Source organism: Oncorhynchus mykiss, chromosome 13, assembly GCF_013265735.2.
Source record: "Oncorhynchus mykiss isolate Arlee chromosome 13, USDA_OmykA_1.1, whole genome shotgun sequence".
In the NCBI taxonomy this organism is placed as follows: Eukaryota; Metazoa; Chordata; class Actinopteri; order Salmoniformes; family Salmonidae; genus Oncorhynchus; species Oncorhynchus mykiss.
In genome coordinates, this window is record NC_048577.1 from 11,489,830 (window position 1) to 11,509,457 (window position 19,628).

The window sequence follows — 19,628 nt, forward strand, 5'->3', positions numbered from 1 at the left end:
CACACACACAGTTCCCCCCAGGACTTTGCAATAGCTTGTATAGGAGTATATACAGTTGGCAAGGGGTTGCTACGTACGTACACATGTTCATGTGCTCTAACACGTACCCTCACACACATTGTTGTTTCTAAGCTGTAGACTTGGGCGTTATACTGTATATCCTGTATATCCTGTATATACTGTATACACTGTATATCCTGTATATACTGTATATCCTGTATATACTGTATATACTGTATTCTGTATATCCTGTATATCCTGTATATCCTGTATATCCTGTATATACTGTATTCTGTATATCCTGTATATCCTGTATATCCTGTATATCCTGTACATCCTGTATATCCTGTATATTCTGTATATCCTGTATATCCTGTATATCCTGTATATACTGTATATCCTGTATTCTGTATATCCTGTATATCCTGTATATCCTGTATATACTGTATATCCTGTATTCTGTATATCCTGTATATACTGTATATACTGTATATCCTGTACATCCTGTATATCCTGTATATACTGTATATCCTGTATATCCTGTATTCTGTATATCCTGTATATCCTGTATATCCTGTATTCTGTATATCCTGTATATCCTGTATATCCTGTACATCCTGTATATCCTGTATATACTGTATATCCTGTATATCCTGTATATCCTGTATTCTGTATATCCTGTATATCCTGTATTCTGTATATCCTGTATATCCTGTATATCCTGTATATCCTGTACATCCTGTATATCCTGTATATACTGTATATCCTGTATATCCTGTACATCCTGTATATCCTGTATATCCTGTATATCCTGTATATCCTGTACATCCTGTATATCCTGTATATCCTGTATATCCTGTACATCCTGTATCTCCTGTATCCCGGGGTAGTTTGACATGTTTAATACCGGGCCCCTAAAGTTTGGGGGTGCGTGCTACGCCACTGCTTACAAATATAAGTTCATTATCTAAGATGTGCTAAATACATGATATCCAGCTCAGGCTCCAGCTATTCATTGGGTTTGCTAACTTGCTAGCTAAGTGTCTAGCTTACAAGACCAAGCTTCTTGGTTACAGCAGAGACAACTAATCCCCTCGTGGATCAGTTTTATTTGTATTTTTTTACATTTGGAAAGAAATAACACCCTTTGTGTGCACTGCCGGTAATACCTTATACCCCAGTACGGTACAGGAAAGGTATGAAGGTATGAAAATCTGTATACCGCTTGACTCTAAAAAGAACAGTCATGAGTGTACTCATGGGACTTTCACACTTCACACAATATGAGGTCCAGTAATCAGTCTGGTGAGGTCCAGTAGTCAGTCTGGTGAGGTCCAGTAGAGTCAGTCTGGTGAGGTCCAGTAGAGTCAGTCTGGTGAGGTCCAGTAGAGTCAGTCTGGTGAGGTCCAGTAGAGTCAGTCTGGTGAGGTCCAGTAGAGTCAGTCTGGTGAGGTACAGTAGAGTCAGTCTGGTGAGGTCCAGTAGAGTCAGTCTGGTGAGGTCCAGTAGAGTCAGTCTGGTGAGGTACAGTAGAGTCAGTCTGGTGAGGTCCAGTAGTCAGTCTGTTGAGGTCCAGTAGTCAGTCTGGTGAGGTCCAGTGGAGTCAGTCTGGTGAGATCCAATAGAGTCAGTCTGGTGAGGTCCAGTAGAGTCAGTCTGGTGAGGTCCAGTAGAGTCAGTCTGGTGAGGTCCAGTAGTCAGTCTGGTGAGGTCCAGTAGAGTCAGTCTGGTGAGGTCCAGTAGAGTCAGTCTGGTGAGGTCCAGTAGAGTCAGTCTGGTGAGGTCCAGTAGAGTCAGTCCCGTGAGGTCCAGTAATCAGTCTGGTGAGGTCCAGTAGTCAGTCTGGTGAGGTCCAGTAGAGTCAGTCTGGTGAGGTCCAGTAGAGTCAGTCTGGTGAGGTCCAGTAGAGTCAGTCTGGTGAGGTCCAGTAGAGTCAGTCTGGTGAGGTCCAGTAGAGTCAGTCTGGTGAGGTCCAGTAGTCAGTCTGGTGAGGTCCAGTAGTCAGTCTGGTGAGGTCCAGTAGAGTCAGTCTGGTGAGGTCCAGTAGAGTCAGTCTGGTGAGGTCCAGTAGAGTCAGTCTGGTGAGATCCAGTGGAGTCAGTCTGGTGAGGTCCAGTCCAGAGAGCTTTCTCCTTTCTGTGATCGCTGCTGGATTGTATTATGATATTATTTTCCCACTGTCTCTTTCTCTGTGTGTGTGCGGTGGTGGTGGTGGGGGGTGGGTCTGTTTCTCTGTGTGTGTGCGGTGGTGGTGGTGGGGGGTGGGTCTGTTTCTCTGTGTGTGTGCGGTGGTGGTGGTGGGGGGTGGGTCTGTTACAGGACTGTTACAGTCCCGTTGCATCATAGCTTCTTAAGGGCCGCTTTGTCTCCGAGAGGCCTGGAACTAGGCCCTCTCTTTTCCTGCTGTGGTGATGTTGGGTGTATCTGCATATTGTATCTAGCTCCCCTCAGACTCCTTTTGCACTGTGTGTGTGAGTGTGTGTGTGTGTGTGTGTGTGTGTGTGTGTGTGTGTGTGTGTGTGTGTGTGTGTGTGTGTGTGTGTGTGTGTGGTCAAACTAAGGACCAGTCATCTTTATTATTGGCCCACAGTAGACCAGATGTAAGATTCCTGAAACCTCTGTGTGGGCATAACACACACTTCTCAGTACGTTGACAAGGACTCCCACTGGACACAGACGTCAACGTCTAGTCCACATTGGTTCAACGTAATTTCATTGAAATGACATGGAAACAACTTTGATTCAAGTAGTGGGTGCCCAGTAGGCTGGTGGTCCAATCAAACACGTTCCCAGTGTTTCACTCTGACCTTTAGGGCTAATCTCATTATCTCCTTCTGGTTAGTGTTAAAAAAGTAAACTCTCTGTACACTTTAACTGGATTTAGGCTACAAACTCTATCACTCCAAATGTCTCATATAGGCCTACCACTAAACTCACTGCAATCTAATCAAATGTTCTGGAACTAGGGCCTATACTATACTAGGCTTACTCAAAATGTCTCATTTGAGAGACATTTTGGAAAGGCCATTGTTGAAAATAAGGGCAGGTTAGGTCGTGAATGGTCGTGAACGGTCTATCACCTTTAACAGAACACTATTGCGCACTATTCCGGTTGGCTGGATATGATCTAGTCTGTGACAGACCGTTCAATCAAGTCACACATATGTAGCCTACATGTCATTTTTCTCGATAAAGCAGCCTGTGGTGAGATGTTAAAGGAACGAATATGGGATATTGGATATAATATCAAATGTGGCATTTAGGCTACACAGGCAAAATAATACGGTGTCCAGACATGTCAGACGGACAACATAACGGACCGTGACATCCAGTCTAGACAGACAACCGGTCACGAGCATCTTATGTCGGTGCCCTTTATCAGAGACAATTTCAACCAAATTTCCTACAGGAGTCGAATTTATCAAATCTACGTAGTCTATAAATATAGTAGTTTACATACATTACCACAGCGAAATTATTATAGGGGAATAAAGGACACGTATGCAAAGTAAGAATCTGTCATGGACTCCCATGGGAGAACATGGATGTCTGAGTGCCTGTGTGTGTTTACCTTTTATAAAAGCCTTGTCTCCACTGGACGCGAACGTATAGTAAGTATCCTTGTCGGCTCTCCTCGTTGGATGTCTCCTCTACTGTCACTTCTCAGTATCTTCTTGATGTGCACACATCCGTTTCAAACGGTTGATAGGCTACAGAAGGGTGGCTATTCAAGAGACAAGTTTAGTAGGCGCTTGTCGAACCTTTGTCAATGGAATATAATGTATATATAACAGACTGTACGGAAAATAAAGACATAAAAACCCACCCAAAGGAGTCCGTTCGTTCTACTGCTATATTTCTTTACAAATAGGCCTAGCTTGTCGCAAAAATAATCATCTGTTTTTCTGCAAGTATGGAAATCCAGGACGCACTGAAAAAAAACAAGTCCAGCAGAAAAATAACTTTGCTTTACAGAGTCTCGAAAACAAACCGAGCCTCGTTGTCAATAACCACAACACTGTTAGGAAATAATGTCAACACTGACATTCGTCAAATAGCCTATGTTAGGATAAAAGATAGCTTCAAGCTTGCGCTCTTGGAAAGAAGGTGCATCGCTTAGTTACGACGCTAGTCAACTGCCTTCTCGGTAGGCGGTCATCCCCCCTAGTTGTCTTTTTAGAAGAGGGCGGGGGGTGTCATCGGTCTATGTGGGTGCGCAGCTAACCATCGAGATGGAGAGGAGGTGGTGGTCGCTGGCAGATTTGGGTCCTGTCTGTTTTCTCTTTCCTTCCTCCCTTCCACTGTTCGCTTCCAGCGGTTGTCTCTCACGATTTCTACTCCAATCGTTTGCTTGCCTCAGCTGAGCCGTGCGTGGCTCTCTGTCTTTCTATTCTCTCTCTCTCTTTCTCTTTTTTTTCCGGCTACACCCCTCAGCAGGAGACGTGACTGTGTGGTTCCAGCCTCCCCGTGGTCGTCTGCTGTGTACGTAGACAGACCAAGACCCAGTCCAGCCCCTATTCCCCCAAGCAGCCACCACCACTCCTCTGTTCCGTAACAGACCCTAGCAGCCTACCTCTTCCAGCTCAGCGCATGCCTCCCTTGCCTTCTCGTTCCCGCCTATCACTTCCCGAACACGAAGGTTGTCCTCGGCTCATTTCCAACCTTTCCTTCAAGTCTCTCTCTTTCTCATGTTTCTCGCCCTCAATTCAATTCAACGGGCTTTATTGACTTGGGAAACATATGTTTACATTGCCAATGCAAGTGGAATAGATAATAAACAAAAGTGAAATAAACTATCAGAAAACATTACACTCACAAAAGCCTCTCTCTATCTGAAGAAAGAAAACAACACTCGAGTGAACAAAAAACACACGCATCTCTCTCACAGATATTCTCTATTTCTCCGTTTCACAGCTGACTTCTCCCTTTCTTCATCTCTCTGTCTCTCTGTCTCTCTCTCTCTCACACACACACACACACACACACACACACACACACACACACACACACACACACACACACACACACACACACACACACACACACACACTTCTTCTCCTGAAGAAGGCACAGTGATGCCAAAACGTTGGTGATTTACCCGATAAATGACTGGGAGTTTATATATATTGTGCACTCACTTTATTTTTTATAGCTTAAAGTTCATCCGCCGTTAGACAGCACCTCTAGATAAAATAATTGTATATGTGTGTGCACCAGCTCATGTTTTGTATTCGACATAATAGGTTATTGAAATACCTGGATACTTATAAAGTTTATTTTTATTTGTTTATGTTTGGGGTGCACACTTTGTTTCGTCACTAGTTTCCACAGCCACAAAGTCATAATTATGGCTAAACCCTGCCTATTTCTTTAAACCTAACCTTAAACCTAACCTTAACCTGTTACATAGGCTAGCCTTATGCCTAACCCTAACCTTAAACCTAACCTTAACCTGTTACATAGGCTAGCCTTATGCCTAACCCTAACCTTAAACCTAACCTTAACCTGTTACATAGGCTAGCCTTATGCCTAACCCTAACCTTAAACCTAACCTTAACCTGTTACATAGGCTAGCCTTATGCCTAACCCTAACCTTAAACCTAACCTTAACCTGTTACATAGGCTAGCCTTATGCCTAACCCTAACCTTAAACCTAACCTTAACCTGTTACATAGGCTAGCCTTATGCCTAACCCTAACCTTAAACCTAACCTTAACCTGTTACATAGGCTAGCCTTATGCCTAACCCTAACCTTAAACCTAACCTTAACCTGTTACATAGGCTAGCCTTATGCCTAACCCTAACCTTAAACCTAACCTTAACCTTAAATTAAGACCAAAAATAAAACGTTTGTTTTCCTGAATTGATGTGAAACAGCCATCACGAAAACCCGCACCTTGGTTTGATGACCATAACTGCATGAGAAGGTTTAGTCTACCATCTACTGGTCAAAGGGTGCATGGAAGAGCTATAGGATTTTTTCTTATAAAATGAAACATCTTAATTAACAAAAATAGAAATGTGAAGATTGTGGAGCATATTCCGTTGTCCTATATCGCATAGTTATAGCCTATACGCCTATACTCATTCGTCTATACGCCTATACTCATCAAACTACTGCAACATTCCCAGATAGGCTATCACACAACGTGTTACTCCCCTAGTCTTATGCCATACTAGACCAATAGCCGACTTACTATAAGCTATTGGGCTATACTGGATATATAGCTTTAACCTGAATAAGAATAGGGGAGCTGTTACATAGGCTACAATCCATTTCGATAATTTACCATGGCTATCATAATGCTACTTGGTAATAAGGTTTTTATTACGGTATAGGCATAACATCAGGACTTTCAAATGTATTTGACCTGATAGGCACTGGCATAACAACATGTCATCTATTTTTGTTTTTAAAGAATATAATAAATTAGAATAGAATATATCGTTGTTTTATAGAATATAGGCAAATGGGTTGTTTGTTATTGTACTTGACTTTGGTTTGTTGCCTTGGCCTGGCCTCCTGTTTTCATTTTCTCTTTAGTGTATTTTAAGTGTTTTTATAAGCACCAGTTGGCCGTTCCTTGTTCAATAGGCCCTACTGCTTCTGTCTCAAAGTAGCTCTTTGTTTGTGCGTAGTCTGGTCTGCTCTGCACAGAGAGAAAAAGCTCCCGTGCTCTCCTTGATTCCGACCAGCTGTTTCCCGCCTCGAGACACAGAGATCAGCTGCAAACACACACGTAGTAGTAGGCGGAGGCGCCACACGCACGCAGGGAAATCCGCATCAGCTGGAGCCACACACAGTTAGCTTAGCTAGACTTTTAGCTACAACCTCCAACAATTCTACGCAATACTTAGCTATGTGCAATCGAACATAGTACAGGAGTGTATTTTTACGGCAAGGAAATAGCCTCCAAAACACAGAGCAGGCTCAAGGGGTTACAGCTGAAGACATCTAACGTTAAGTAGCTTGGTAGCTAAAGCATGGAATACTTCATGATGCCTACGGAGAAGGCTTTACAACAATTCAAGAAATCGGAGAAGGATGTTATTGGAGGGCTTTGTAGGTGCGTATTGCATAATCACGCTTCCGATAAGATGTGTATTGTGTGTTTTGATCGCAACTGTGAGTTATCTGCTTACTAACTAGCTAGTAGCCTGCATGTAGTTAGCAATCTAGCTACAACAATATTGGCACAACATTGGTTGAAGGAAGCTATGATTTCTTGTTAGCTGTGCGCATATGAGCGCATACCCCGAGGGCGGGACGAAAGCAATCATTAAATATTTGTCCCGAAACATCGTAACGGCTAGTGGTATTAATAATGGCCGTTGGTGGTTACAGTTGTAGCGAAAAATGTAAATAAATACGTGAAATCGATACATTTTGTATCCAGCTAACACGAACCACGTGGTTACTAATCACACTGCCCGCTGCTGTGTAGCTAGCACCCGCTAGCTCGCATTCCAGATGTTGTCTACGGTGTTCCTTCCCCAACAGGTCGACAAAAATAATGCAGTTATACTTTTGTGACATAACCTAACAGTATGTGCGTTTTTACGGGCTTTGGGTCACACATGTAGGGAACCTACGAGGTGTAGCGAGTAAATATGCCTGCCGTGGCTAGCCAGCTAGCTCGTGGGTAGCGCGGCCATGCTTGTGTCGCGTACTGAAATTGGCTAAGCTCTCGAGCTTAGTAGCATGGCGGTGGTGTGTGTTCAACATCCGCAACAGCATTTAAATAATAAACATCACACAATTTCGTCCATACTAAGTTATATTTAACTACTTTAATTTTATTTATTCATATTTTGTAGAAAGACCCCGTTTTTGTGAAGTCGACGCTGTAATAGTGTTTCAAATAGGTAGGCAAAAAGCATTGTTCTCCATGTGAAGGGGGTGGTCTTGGTGTCAAATTTCACCAGGCTACCGAACTAGCTACGTATTTTGGCGAAGGATTTGCACATATTACTAGTTCGCTAGCTACTAAGTGTATACATTCGGTTTCGTTGGTCGGCCGACAACAAGCTTGTTAGCTACCATATATACGTGCTAGCTACAATATTTCGTTGTACTAAGTCTGCTCACTCAACCAATGTATGTGAGAAGCGCTCGATCAACCAGGGGTTTATAGCTAAACACGCTTCTAGAATCTTTTGAAGCAGAAACAGAGTTTATGAATGAAGGCAGCGTTCAAATCTAGATTTATTTATTTTATTTGTAATTATTTATTTTTAACATTTTTTACTAGGCAAGTCAGTTAAGAACAAATTCTTATTTTCAATGACGGCCTAGGAACAGTGGGTTAACTGCCTGTTCAGGGGCAGAACGACAGATTTGTACCTTGTCAGCTCGGGGAATTGAACTTGCAACCTTTCGGTTACTAGTCCAACGCTCTAACAGTAGGCTAGTCTGTACTAGTCTATAGGCTCACATCGTCAATGGTTTGTTTGCATTCCATCTCAAAAGTATTAGGTTTTTGGTTGTCCATTTAACTTTTTATTGGCATTGATTTAGGCATATCTAATTTGTTTTGCTTACTGTACTCTATTCAGTTGACTAAACAAATAGCTATTGTGTGCGTAGATAATCGGTCTGCTAATAGGCCTACATTTCCCCCTCTTAAGATGTTGTGTGACAGTTAACTGTCTGTCGCGTTGTGAATGATTGTAAGCCTAGCTGTCAGACACGTTTCCCGAGATCTGGTTATTCTACTTCTTTGTGAACCTTGTAGAGCATGGTTTCCCAATCTCTGTCCTGGGCCCTGTTTAGTTTTTTACCCTAGCAGTACACAGCTGATTCCAATAATCAAAGCTTGAGGAGTTGGTTATTTGAATCAGCTGTGTAGTGCTAAGGGGAAAACCAAAATGTGCAAGGGGTGGGCAGGACCAAGTTTGGGGAAATCCTGTTGTAGAGCGTTCACTGATGTACACTGATGTTATCTCTGGAGGTTATATGGTTTACATATTATCTGGCTGAGTAAACAGAACAGGGTAGGTTAGCAACCATTAAATGGGTTGAAGGGGAGTGAGTTCAGGGAAACTCCAGGACCTGACCTTATAGCCCTAGTCACTAACCCAAGTGAAATAGGTGGGGGGTGTGTGGTTGCAGGGGGGTGGGAAGGACTAGCGCCGTACTACCTGCATGTGCACTGTTTTCCACCAAGCTACATCGGCATGATAGGAATTTCTAACCATGTCATTTCTAATTAGACACGAGGTGAAAAGCAGACTAAACTACAATAAATCTGAATAAAATGTAACTTTTGTCTCCATTTCCCTCTGTCCTTCTCGCCATCATCTCTCCCTTCAGTCTGGCCAACATCCCGCTCAGCCCGGAGACTGCTCAGGACCAGGAGAGGCGTATCCGCCGGGAGATCGCCAATAGTAACGAGCGGCGCCGCATGCAGAGCATCAACGCAGGGTTCCAGTCGCTGAAAACACTCCTGCCACACACAGACGGCGAGAAACTCAGCAAGGTAGGAGAGCGGGACCATAATCTAACTGTGTTTGTGTCCATACTAGAGGTTGGCCGATTTCAAGTTTTCATAACAATCGGTAATCTGCGTTTTTGGACACCGATTACTAGTTTATCTAGCTTGTCCTGCGTTGCATATAATCGATTCGGTGCCTGTTAATTTATCATCGAATCACAGCCTACTTCGCTGAATGGGTGATGATATAACAAGCGCATTCGTGAAAAAAGCACTGTCGTTGCACCAATGTGTACCTAACCATAAACATCAATGCCTTTCTTTAAAATCAATACACAAGTATATATTTTTAAACCTGCATATTTAGGTAATATTGCCTGCTAACATGAATTTCTTTTAACTAGGGAAATTGTGTCACTTCTCTTGCGTTCTATGCAAGCAGAGTCAGGGTATATGCAGCAGTTTGGGCCGCCTGGCTCGTTGCGAACTGTGTGAAGACCATTTCTTACTAACAAAGACCGTAATTCATTTGCCAGAATTGTACATAATTATGACATAACATTGAAGGTTGTACAATGTAACAGCAATATTTAGACTTAGGGATGCCACCCATTCGATAAAATACGGAACGGTTCCATATTTCACTGAAAGGATAATGAAATGATTTTTCCGGATTTGACCATATTATTGACCCAAGGCTCGTATTTCTGTGTGTTTATTATATTATAATTAAGTCTATGATTTGATAGAGCAGTCTGACTGAGCGGTGGTAGCAGAAGCATTCATTCATTCAAACAGCACTTTCCTGCATTTGCCAGCAGCTATTCGCTGTGCGTCAAGCACTGCGCTGTTTATGACTTCAAGCCTATTAACTCCCAAGATGAGGCTGGTGTAACCGAAGTGAAATGGCTAGCTAGTTAGCACACGCTAACTAGAGGGACGGAAGCTATACTGTTACACTGGCAATACTAAAGTGGCTATAAGAACATCCAATAGTCAAAAGGTTAATGAAATACAAATGGTATAGAGGGAAATATTCCTATAATTCCTATAATAACTACAACCTAAGACTTCTTACTTGGGAATATTGAAGACTCATGTTAAAAGAAACCACCAGCTTTCATATGTTCTCATGTTCTGAGCAAGGAACTGAAACCTTAGCTTTTACATAGCACATATTGCACTTTTATTTTCTTCTCCAACACTTTGTTTTTGCAGTATTTAAACCAAATTGAACATGTTTCATTATTTATTTGAGACTGAATTGATTTTATTGATGTATTATATTAAGTTAAAATAAGTGTTCATTCAGTATTGTTGTAATTGTCATTATCTCAGTATCAGCTTTTTTTGGTCCTCCAATAGTCTGTATCGGCGTTGAAAAATCATAATTGGTCGACCTCTAGTCCATACCACCCATGGAGGATTCAAGGAAACTGTTTCTGAGAGTATTGAATCTGACCTAACTTTCTGATATTATTCCTGTCTATTCAGGCTGCCATCCTACAGCAGACATCAGACTACATCTTTGCTCTGGAGCAAGAGAAGACCCAGCTACTGCAGCAGAACAACCAGCTCAAACGCTTCATACAGGTAGACATTTATATTACCTTCATATAGCCAAGTCTAGCCATAGAAATGAATTACAAAAAAAGTTACATATTGTAACTTGTGACTTTTTTAATATGTACAAAAGTACATGCACGTGTAAAGTGATCCATTACATTTGTGTGTACAGTATACATCCGCAAACTATTAACTGTTCATGGCATGGCCATAACTAGTCGAAATGCTCCCTCTCACCCGGTCTCCTCTCCTCCTGCAGGAGTTCAGTGGTTCCTCCCCAAAGAGGAGGCGTGGGGCGGAGGAGAAGGATGAAGGGATCGGCTCCCCAGACATTCTGGAGGAGGAGAAAGCCGAGGAGCTGAGGAGAGAGATGTTGGAGCTCAGACAACAGTTGGACAAGGAGCGCTCTGCGAGGATGATACTGGAGGAACAGGTGAGAGAGAAGGATGGTGGGCGGGGAGATGTGGGAGAGACTGCTCATCCTGCTGTCCCTAGCCAGAGGGGGGAGTTAGAAGAAGGGATGGAGAGAAGGTTGAACTAAGAGGTGGTGAGACTGAGGAGAGGTGAACCAGTGATGGGGAAGAAGGATCTTATGAGGCACTGAGAATGAAAAGAGGGAAGGTAGAGTGAAGAGGAACATAGACATAAAGACTGATCACTCTTCTCCCCCGTGTCTTTGTCCATCCAGGTGCGTTCTCTGGACATGGTGCTGCACCCAGAGAGGCTGAAGGTGATCACCCAGCAGGTCCAGGAGGAGCAGGCTCACATCCAGACCCAGACCTTACTGAGGCTACAGCAGCTCCATGCAGAGACCAGCGCAGAGAGGGACAGACACGCAGCACACAGCCCACAGGTACAGAGTCACACGGGTTACAGGTGGAGGACAGAGGCGGGTCACAGGTACAGAGACACAGACGGAGAGAGAGACGCACAATCCACAGATGGGGAAACGCAAACCGTTTTTGAATTGAAGGAATGTGAATGTTTTATTTCCCTTCCTCTCCTTGTACCCTCTTACTCCTAATTTTTCACCTTTTCTCTCTTCTCATTTCTCAAACTCTTCTTATTCTCACCATCTCTTCTCCTCCTTTAGGTGCGGTCCCCAGCCCCCACTCACCACCCCACGGTCATCGTCCCCGCCCCCACGCTGACCCCGCACCACGTCACCGTGGTTACCATGAGCCCCGCCTCCAACACCAGCACAGTGTCAACGTCCCGGCAGAACCTGGATACCATCGTACAGGTGAGGGAGAGTGTGTCCTTGTGCTCTGTAGCGTTTCTATAGTGAAGTTCAGTATGTGTCCTTGTGCTCTCTATGATGTCTGTAGTGCTATAGTACTGTGTGTGTTTGAGATAGACAGAGAGCGTATGTTTGAGTGTGAGGTGTATAGATAACCCCATTACATATAGCGTCACTGAACCATGACCTCTAACCTTAGAATTCTCTATGACCTCTGCCTTCCAGGCCATCCAGCACATCGAACGTGCCCAGGAGAGGAGGGGCAGTGCTGAGGAGGAGAGGAGACGAGCAGTCATCGTCAGCCCTGCCCACGTCTCCATGGATACCACCGGCTCTGATACGGCCTCCGACAGTGAGGGAGAGGAGGACTGCTCCATGAACTAACACAGAGATACACATACCATGTTCTCTATACAGTTTCAGACAGCATGAGCCAAGGCTGCTCAATGAACTGTTAGCTACCACACACACACCCATACATATATATACACACACACACCAATACATACTGTATATACACACAACGTGTTCTCTCCAGACAGTTTGAAATCAAGGGAGAGGACTGCTTGATGAACTGTTCGCTGCCACACACACACACACACACACACCAATACAAACACAATCAGACAGCATCTGATTGGTAGAGCGAAACAATGACATTTGTTCTACTAAAATCCAAATTCAATCATAAACCAGTGACCAACAAATGGAACACACACACGTTAGCGATTCCCACCCACTGTAGAAGACGATCACAAAGATTCCCTCCAGACGCCTGACTACTTTTTGATATAAATGTTTGTTTTTTTGAACCTGTCTTTGGCATTATAATGACTATGGAGTCAGCCAGTAGGTATGATAAGCTCTGGTCAGATCGTGTGCTTTTAAATCACAGATGAAGAAGTTAGCTCAATATGGCAGTCTATAGTAAAGGGCTTTCCAGACACAGCTGCAGCGGGATTCTTTTCAGGCGGAGCGATCGGCGTTGCTCGTGAAGGCTGCTCAGCCGAGGCGGAGAAAATGGGTATCTGCTCTAATTTGGCAACCTTGCTCCGCCCGATCGCTTCCTGTCTGGAAAGTCTTTAAGACAATAGACAGCGATAGTTTGTCTCTGGCAGAATACAACACAGCTGGTACTTAGCTGGATCCCATCAATCACATGATTGAATGAAAGTTACAGAATAAGCTGTGTCACTAGCTCTATTAGGGTTCCATAGAAGCAAGCAGTGGACCATCTCTTCACCTTTCAAAGTTGTTTTCCCATCTTTTCTATCAAAAGTTTTCCTAAGTGTCGGGTTTACCAAGAAGAGGATAGTTTCCAATTAGGTCTCTTGTTGATTTTTGTTTATTTCAGTGACTATGCACTAAATGTTTTTAGGTATTTATGCAATTCCAAGCTCCAGTAAATTAGTTTTATAGGTGGGGTAGTGTTGAATATTAGGCCAAAGTGTTTTTAAAAACATCACCCCTTCACCCAATATGAATCTATGCACCTCCCAACAAGAGAACATAACATGCATACAGTATAGACAGACGGGTTGGTTGTCTAGCAACAAAACCAATGCATGTGCAACTATGGGGCAAAACAGACAGGATTGGCTAAAATTGTTGACATGTAAATTATATTTTGTCTCAATGTTTATTGAAAACACAAATACACTTCTCTCAAATACATTCTTACAGTTGTTGGTTAGCTAGCTAGCTAGCTAGTGAATTTGAGCCATAGTCAAAACACCTCAAAACAAGACATGTTATCAGTAACAAGCTGAAACGAGCCACATACGATTCCCCACAAGGCAGCTTCCAGGCATTTTTGCATGCTATCTGACCGCTCAGAATCATAATACCACACGGCCTCATCGATGCGTGTGCATAATGTTTGTGAAATGCTCAGCCAACCCGTCTTTGTCAACGTGTACAGTCATAACACACATGTAACTACATGCATTGAAGACTGTAGTGTTTTTCTCTGATGGTGCTAACAGGGGTCGTATGCCCTCTGAGACCCCCAACTTTTACCATTCGATTTTGAAACCCCCCCCCATTGGCATATCCTAAGCCAACGGGTAGCGCTCAACTCCTACACAAGCACTGAACTAGACATTTGCCCCAGTCCCTTTCCCCTCGTACCCCTCCATGTTGTCAGTTTGTTTTGGGAACGGGACTGGAATCCCTGTTATTTCTCTGGAAGCCTGGAGTCTCACCCACTTCCTATGATATGTTGATATGATGCTACGGGTCAGGAGTTTTTCCTGAACCATGTTTAAGGCTACAACTAGGGCCATGAGTTTTCCTGTATAGATCTCGTGATCAGGGAAGAACAGGAGTTTCTAGGAATGCTGAATCTGAAATGATGCTGTAAAAACATTCCATTTATTTAGTTTTTTCTTGTTTCATCCCTCCATGCTCTATTGCCAATTGATGCTGTGTTCGTTTTTTGTCTTAAATGTTATATTTTTCTGGGATTTCCTTAGTCATCGTCTACGTATGAAACGGCACCCTATTCGCTACATGAGGCACTGGCCAAAACTAGTGCACTATTTAGCATATAGGGTTCCGTTGTCGACGTAGCCACGGTCTACAGGAAGCTCTTCCTGTGTGAGAACTTGGCTCCAGTGGGACATTTGGGGTGACGAAGCTAATTCATTTTGTGATTCAACTTCATAACTGGTTACAATATTATGTCCATTTAGCCTAGTCCCAGATCTGTTTGTGCTCTTGCCTAACTCTGTTGTCATTGTCAAGCCAAAACGCATGACAATTCCATTAGGAGTTGGCAAGAGAGCAGAAACATCTTATTGTCTGTTGTAGGGGGAACTTCAAATCTGGTTAGAATAGTAGCTATACTTACTGACTACTGCGTTATGTCCCAAATGGCACCCTAAATAGTGAACTACTGTTTACCAGGGCCCTGGTATAAAGAGTGCACAAGGGAGGGAATAGGGTTCCATTTGGGACACCGCCAGTATCTTCATCGTCCTCATCAGATATATTTATCTTTTTGGTTGTTTCTTCTGTTCAGTATTTTTTCTGCTGAAGATGTGTGCATCATATTTCAGCACTGGTGTCCTGAGAGATTGTTGGTTGTTAGAGAATCTCTTAATAATCAACAATTAGAGATTATTGATATGAAGCACTTCCCGGTCTGTACTGCCTGAATCAAGGACGACGATGGCGCCGCAGATTTTTACTATGTTGATCAAGCTCTTTTTGCTGTGACTTAAAACCGAACAGCTGTGTTTCTCTCCTTTTCTTCAAATATGTTAATTTCTCTCATCTCTCTGCCTGCTCTCTGCATCTCTCCTTTTGTCCTATTTTTTTAATTACAGACATTTGTATATTTTTGTAATTTCTTTTTTTTTGTCAGTCCAGGTCGATGAGAAGCTGTTATATTTTGTTTAAGAAAAATGAACTTGTTGGGAAAAACAGGCCTTTGTAAAGAAAAAATACAATAAAATTTGTACTTTGTTTTTTAATACATACATACATGGCTTACATTTTTATTTGACCTTTTTGAATTACAATCAATTTGTTAAGCTGCCACCCTGAACCTTTTACAATTTTGTTTAAGTATTTAAAGGCCCCGGTGCAATAAAACATTTTTTTAAAGATATTCCTTACCCTATATACCTTACCAGTCAAAAGTTGGGGCACCTACTCATTCAAGGGTTTTTCCTTATTTTTTTACTATTTTCTACGTTGTGGAAAACAATGGAATCATGTAGTAACCAAAAAAATGTTAAACAAATCAAAATATATTTTAGATTCTTCAAAGTAGCCGCTGTTTGCCTTTGACAGCTATGCACACTTGGCATTCTCTCAACCAGCTTCACCTGGAATGCTTTTCCAACAGTCTTGAAGGAGTTCCCACATATGCGGAGCACTTGTTGGCTTATTTTCCTTTACTGCAGTCCAACTCATCCCAAACCATCTCAATTGGGGTGAGGTCGGGTGATTATGGAGGCTATGTCATCTGATGCATCACTCTCCTTGGTAAATTAACCCATACCCTGCCTGGAGGTGTGTTGGGTCATTGTCCTGTTGAAAAACAAATGATAGTCCCACTAAGCACAAACCAGATGGGATGGTGTATCGCTGCATAATGCTGTGGTAGCCATGCTGGTTAAGTGTGCCTTGTATTCTAAATCAGACCATGTCCCCAGGAAAGCACCATCACACCTCCTCCTCCATGCTTCACGGTGGGAACCACATATGCGGAGATCATCCGTTCACCTACGCTGCGTCTCACAAAGACACGGTGGTTGGAACCAAAAATCTCAAATTTGGACTCACTAGACCAAAGGACAGATTTCCACCGGTCTAATGTCCACCTTTATTTAACCAGGTAGGCCAGTTGAGAACAAGTTCTCATAACTGCAACCTGGCCAAGATAAAGCAAAGCAGTGTGACACAAACAACACATAGTTCCACATGGAATTAACAAACGTACAGTCAATAACACAATAGAAAAGTCTATATACAGTGTGTGCAAATGAGGTAAGATTAGGGAGGTAAGGCAATAAATAGCGCGCAGTCTCGAAGTAATTACAATTTAGCAATTAAACACTGGAGTGATCGATGTGCAGAAGATGAATGTGCAAGTAGAGATACTGGGGTGCAAAGGAGAAAACACTAAATATATGTGGATGAGGTAGTTGGATGGGCTATTTACAGGTGGCCTATGTACAGGTGTAATGATCTGTAAGCTGCTCTGACAGCCGATGCTTAAAGTTAGTGAGGGAGATACGAGTCTCCAGCTTCAGTGATTTTTGCAATTCGTTCCAGTCATTGGTGATCATTAGAAAGCAAATTACGGACTCCTCTTTAAATCTGCGTATTCCTCCAAAGCTCAGTTGTCCTGAGTCTGCACAACTCTACCAGGACCTAGGATCAAGGGAGACACTCAAATGTTTTAGTACTATATCTCTTGACACAATGATGAAAATAATCATGGCCTCTAAACCTTCAATCTGCATACTGGACCCTATTCCAACTAAACTACTGAAAGAGCTGCTTCCTGTGCTTGGCCCTCCTAAGGCTCTCTATCCACCAGATGTGTACCAAACTCACTAAAAGTGTCAGTAATAAAGCCTCTCTTGAAAAATCCAAACCTTGACACAGAAAATATAAAAAACAATCGGCCTATATCGAATCTTCCATTCCTCTCAAAAGAAAAATTAAAAGCTGTTGCGCAGCCTTCCTGAAAACAAACAATGTATACGAAACGCTTCAGTCTAGTTTTAAACCCCATCATAGCACTGAGACTGCACTTGTGAAGGTGGTAAGTTACCTTTTGATGGCGTCAGACCGGGGCTCTGCATCTGTCCTCGTGCTCCTAGACCTTACTGCTGCTTTTGATACCATCGATCACCAGTCTTTTGGAGAGATTGGAAACCCAAATTGGTCTACACGGACAAGTTCTGGCCTGGTTTAGAACTTATCTGTCGGAAAGATATCAGTTTGTCTCTGTGAATGGTTTGTCCTCTGACAAATCAACTGTCAATTTCGGTGTTCCTCAAGGTTACGTTTTCGGACCACTATTATTTTCACTATATATTTTACCTCTTGGGGATGTCATTCGAAAACATAATGTTAACTTTCACTGTTATGCGGATGACACACAGCTGTACATTTCAATGAAACATGGTGAAGCCCCAAAATTTCCCTCCCTAGAAGCCTGTGTTTCAGATATAAGGAAGTGGTTGGCTGCAAACTTTCTACTTTTAAACGGGGACAAAACAGAGATGCTTGTTCTAGGTCCCAAGAAACAAAGAGATCTTCTGTTGAATCTGACAATCTTGATGGTTGTACATTCGTCTCAAATAAAACTGTGAAGGACCTCGGCTTTACTCTGGACCCTGATCTCTCTTTTGACGAACATATCAAGACTGTTTCAAGGATAGCTTTTTTCCATCTACGTAACATTGCAAGAATCAGAAATGTTCTGTCCAAAAATGATGCAGAAAAATGAATCCATGCTTTTGTCACTTCTAGGTTAGACTACTGCAATGCTCTACTTTCCGGCTACCCTGATAAAGCACTAAATAAACTTAAATTAGTGCTAAATATGGCTGCTAAAATCCTGACTAGAACCCCCAAAAAATATCATATTACCCCAGTGCTAGCCTCCCTACACTGGCTTCCTGTTCAGGGCTAATTTCAAGGGTTTACTGCTAACCTACAAAGCATTACATGGGCTTGCTCCTACCTATCTTTCCGATTTGGTCCTGCCGTACATACCTACACGTACGCTACGGTCACAAGACGCAGGCCTCCTAATTGTCCCTAGAATTTCTAAGCAAACAGCTGGAGGCTGGGCTTTCTCCTATAGAGCTCAATTTTTATGGAATGGTGTGCCTACCCATGTGAGAGACGCAGACTCGGTCTCAACCTTTAAGTCTTCGTTGAAGACTCATCTCTTCAGTAGGTCCTATGATTGAGTGTAGTCTGGCCCAGGAGTGTGAACGTGAACGGAAGGGCACTGGAGCAACGAACTGCCCTTGCTGTCTCTGCCTGGCCGGTTCCCCTCTCCACTCTGATTCTCTGCCTCTAACCCTAGTCACTGGCTTACTGGTGCTCTTCCATGCCGTCCCTAGGAGGGTTGCGTCACTTGAGTTGGTTGAGTCCCTGACGTGGTCTTCCTGTCTGGGTTGGCGCCCCCCCTTGGGTTGTGCCGTGGTGTAGATCTTTGTGGGCTATACTCGGCATAGTCTCAGGATGGTAAGTTGGTGGTTGAAGATATCCCTCTAGTGGTGTGGGAGCTGTGCTTTGGCAAAGTGGGTGGGGTTATATCCTGCCTGTTTGGCCCTGTCCGGGGATATCATCAGATGGGGCCACAGTGTCTCCTGACCCCTCCTGTCTCAGCCTCCAGTATTTATGCTGCAGTAGTTTGTGTCGGGGGGCTAGGGTCAGTCTGTTATATCTGGAGTATTTCTCCTGTCTTATCCAATGTCCTGTGTGAATTTAAGTATGCTCTCTCTAATTCTCTCTTTCTTTCTTTCTTTCTTACTTTCTTTCTTTCTTTCTCTCTCTCTCTCTCTCAGAGGATCTGAGCCCTAGGACCATGCCTCAGGACTACCTGGCATGATGACTCCTTGCTGTCCCCAGTCCACCTGGCCGTGCTGCTGCTCCAGTTTCAACTGTTCTGCCTGCGGCTATGGAACTCTGACCTGTTCACCGGACGTGCTACCTGTCCCAGACCTGCTGTTTTCAACTCTCTAGAGACAGCAGGAGCGGTAGAGATACTCTCGATGATTGTCTATGAAAAGCCAACTGACATTTACTCATTTACTGTTGCACCCTCAACAACTACTGTGATTATTATTATTTGACCATGCTGGTCATTTATGAACATTTGAACATCTTGGCCATGTTCTGTTATAATCTCC

The 19,628-nt window shown here is 43.2% G+C and overlaps 2 protein-coding genes across 2 annotated transcripts in view; one reads left to right on the top strand and one right to left on the bottom strand.

Moving 5' to 3' along the window:
* Nucleotides 1–4,542, bottom strand: part of LOC118938427 (zinc finger protein GLIS2-like) — a 47,351-nt gene extending 42,809 nt beyond the window's left edge. The window contains exons 1-2 of the mRNA XM_036942335.1: nt 3,827–4,542; nt 3,572–3,724 (exon numbers count right to left, since the gene is read on the bottom strand). The gene's annotated coding sequence lies outside the window, so the exon portion shown is untranslated. The remainder of the gene's footprint in view (nt 1–3,571; nt 3,725–3,826) is intronic.
* Nucleotides 4,543–6,687: 2,145 nt separating this feature from the next.
* Nucleotides 6,688–15,724, top strand: LOC110485548 (transcription factor AP-4). The gene is made up of 7 exons (XM_036942343.1): nt 6,688–7,067; nt 9,314–9,479; nt 10,929–11,027; nt 11,260–11,433; nt 11,689–11,853; nt 12,094–12,243; nt 12,466–15,724. The coding sequence occupies exons 1-7, from the start codon at nt 6,985–6,987 to the stop codon at nt 12,622–12,624; spliced, it is 996 nt and encodes a 331-aa protein (XP_036798238.1). The 5' UTR covers nt 6,688–6,984; the 3' UTR covers nt 12,625–15,724.
* Nucleotides 15,725–19,628: the final 3,904 nt, after the last annotated feature.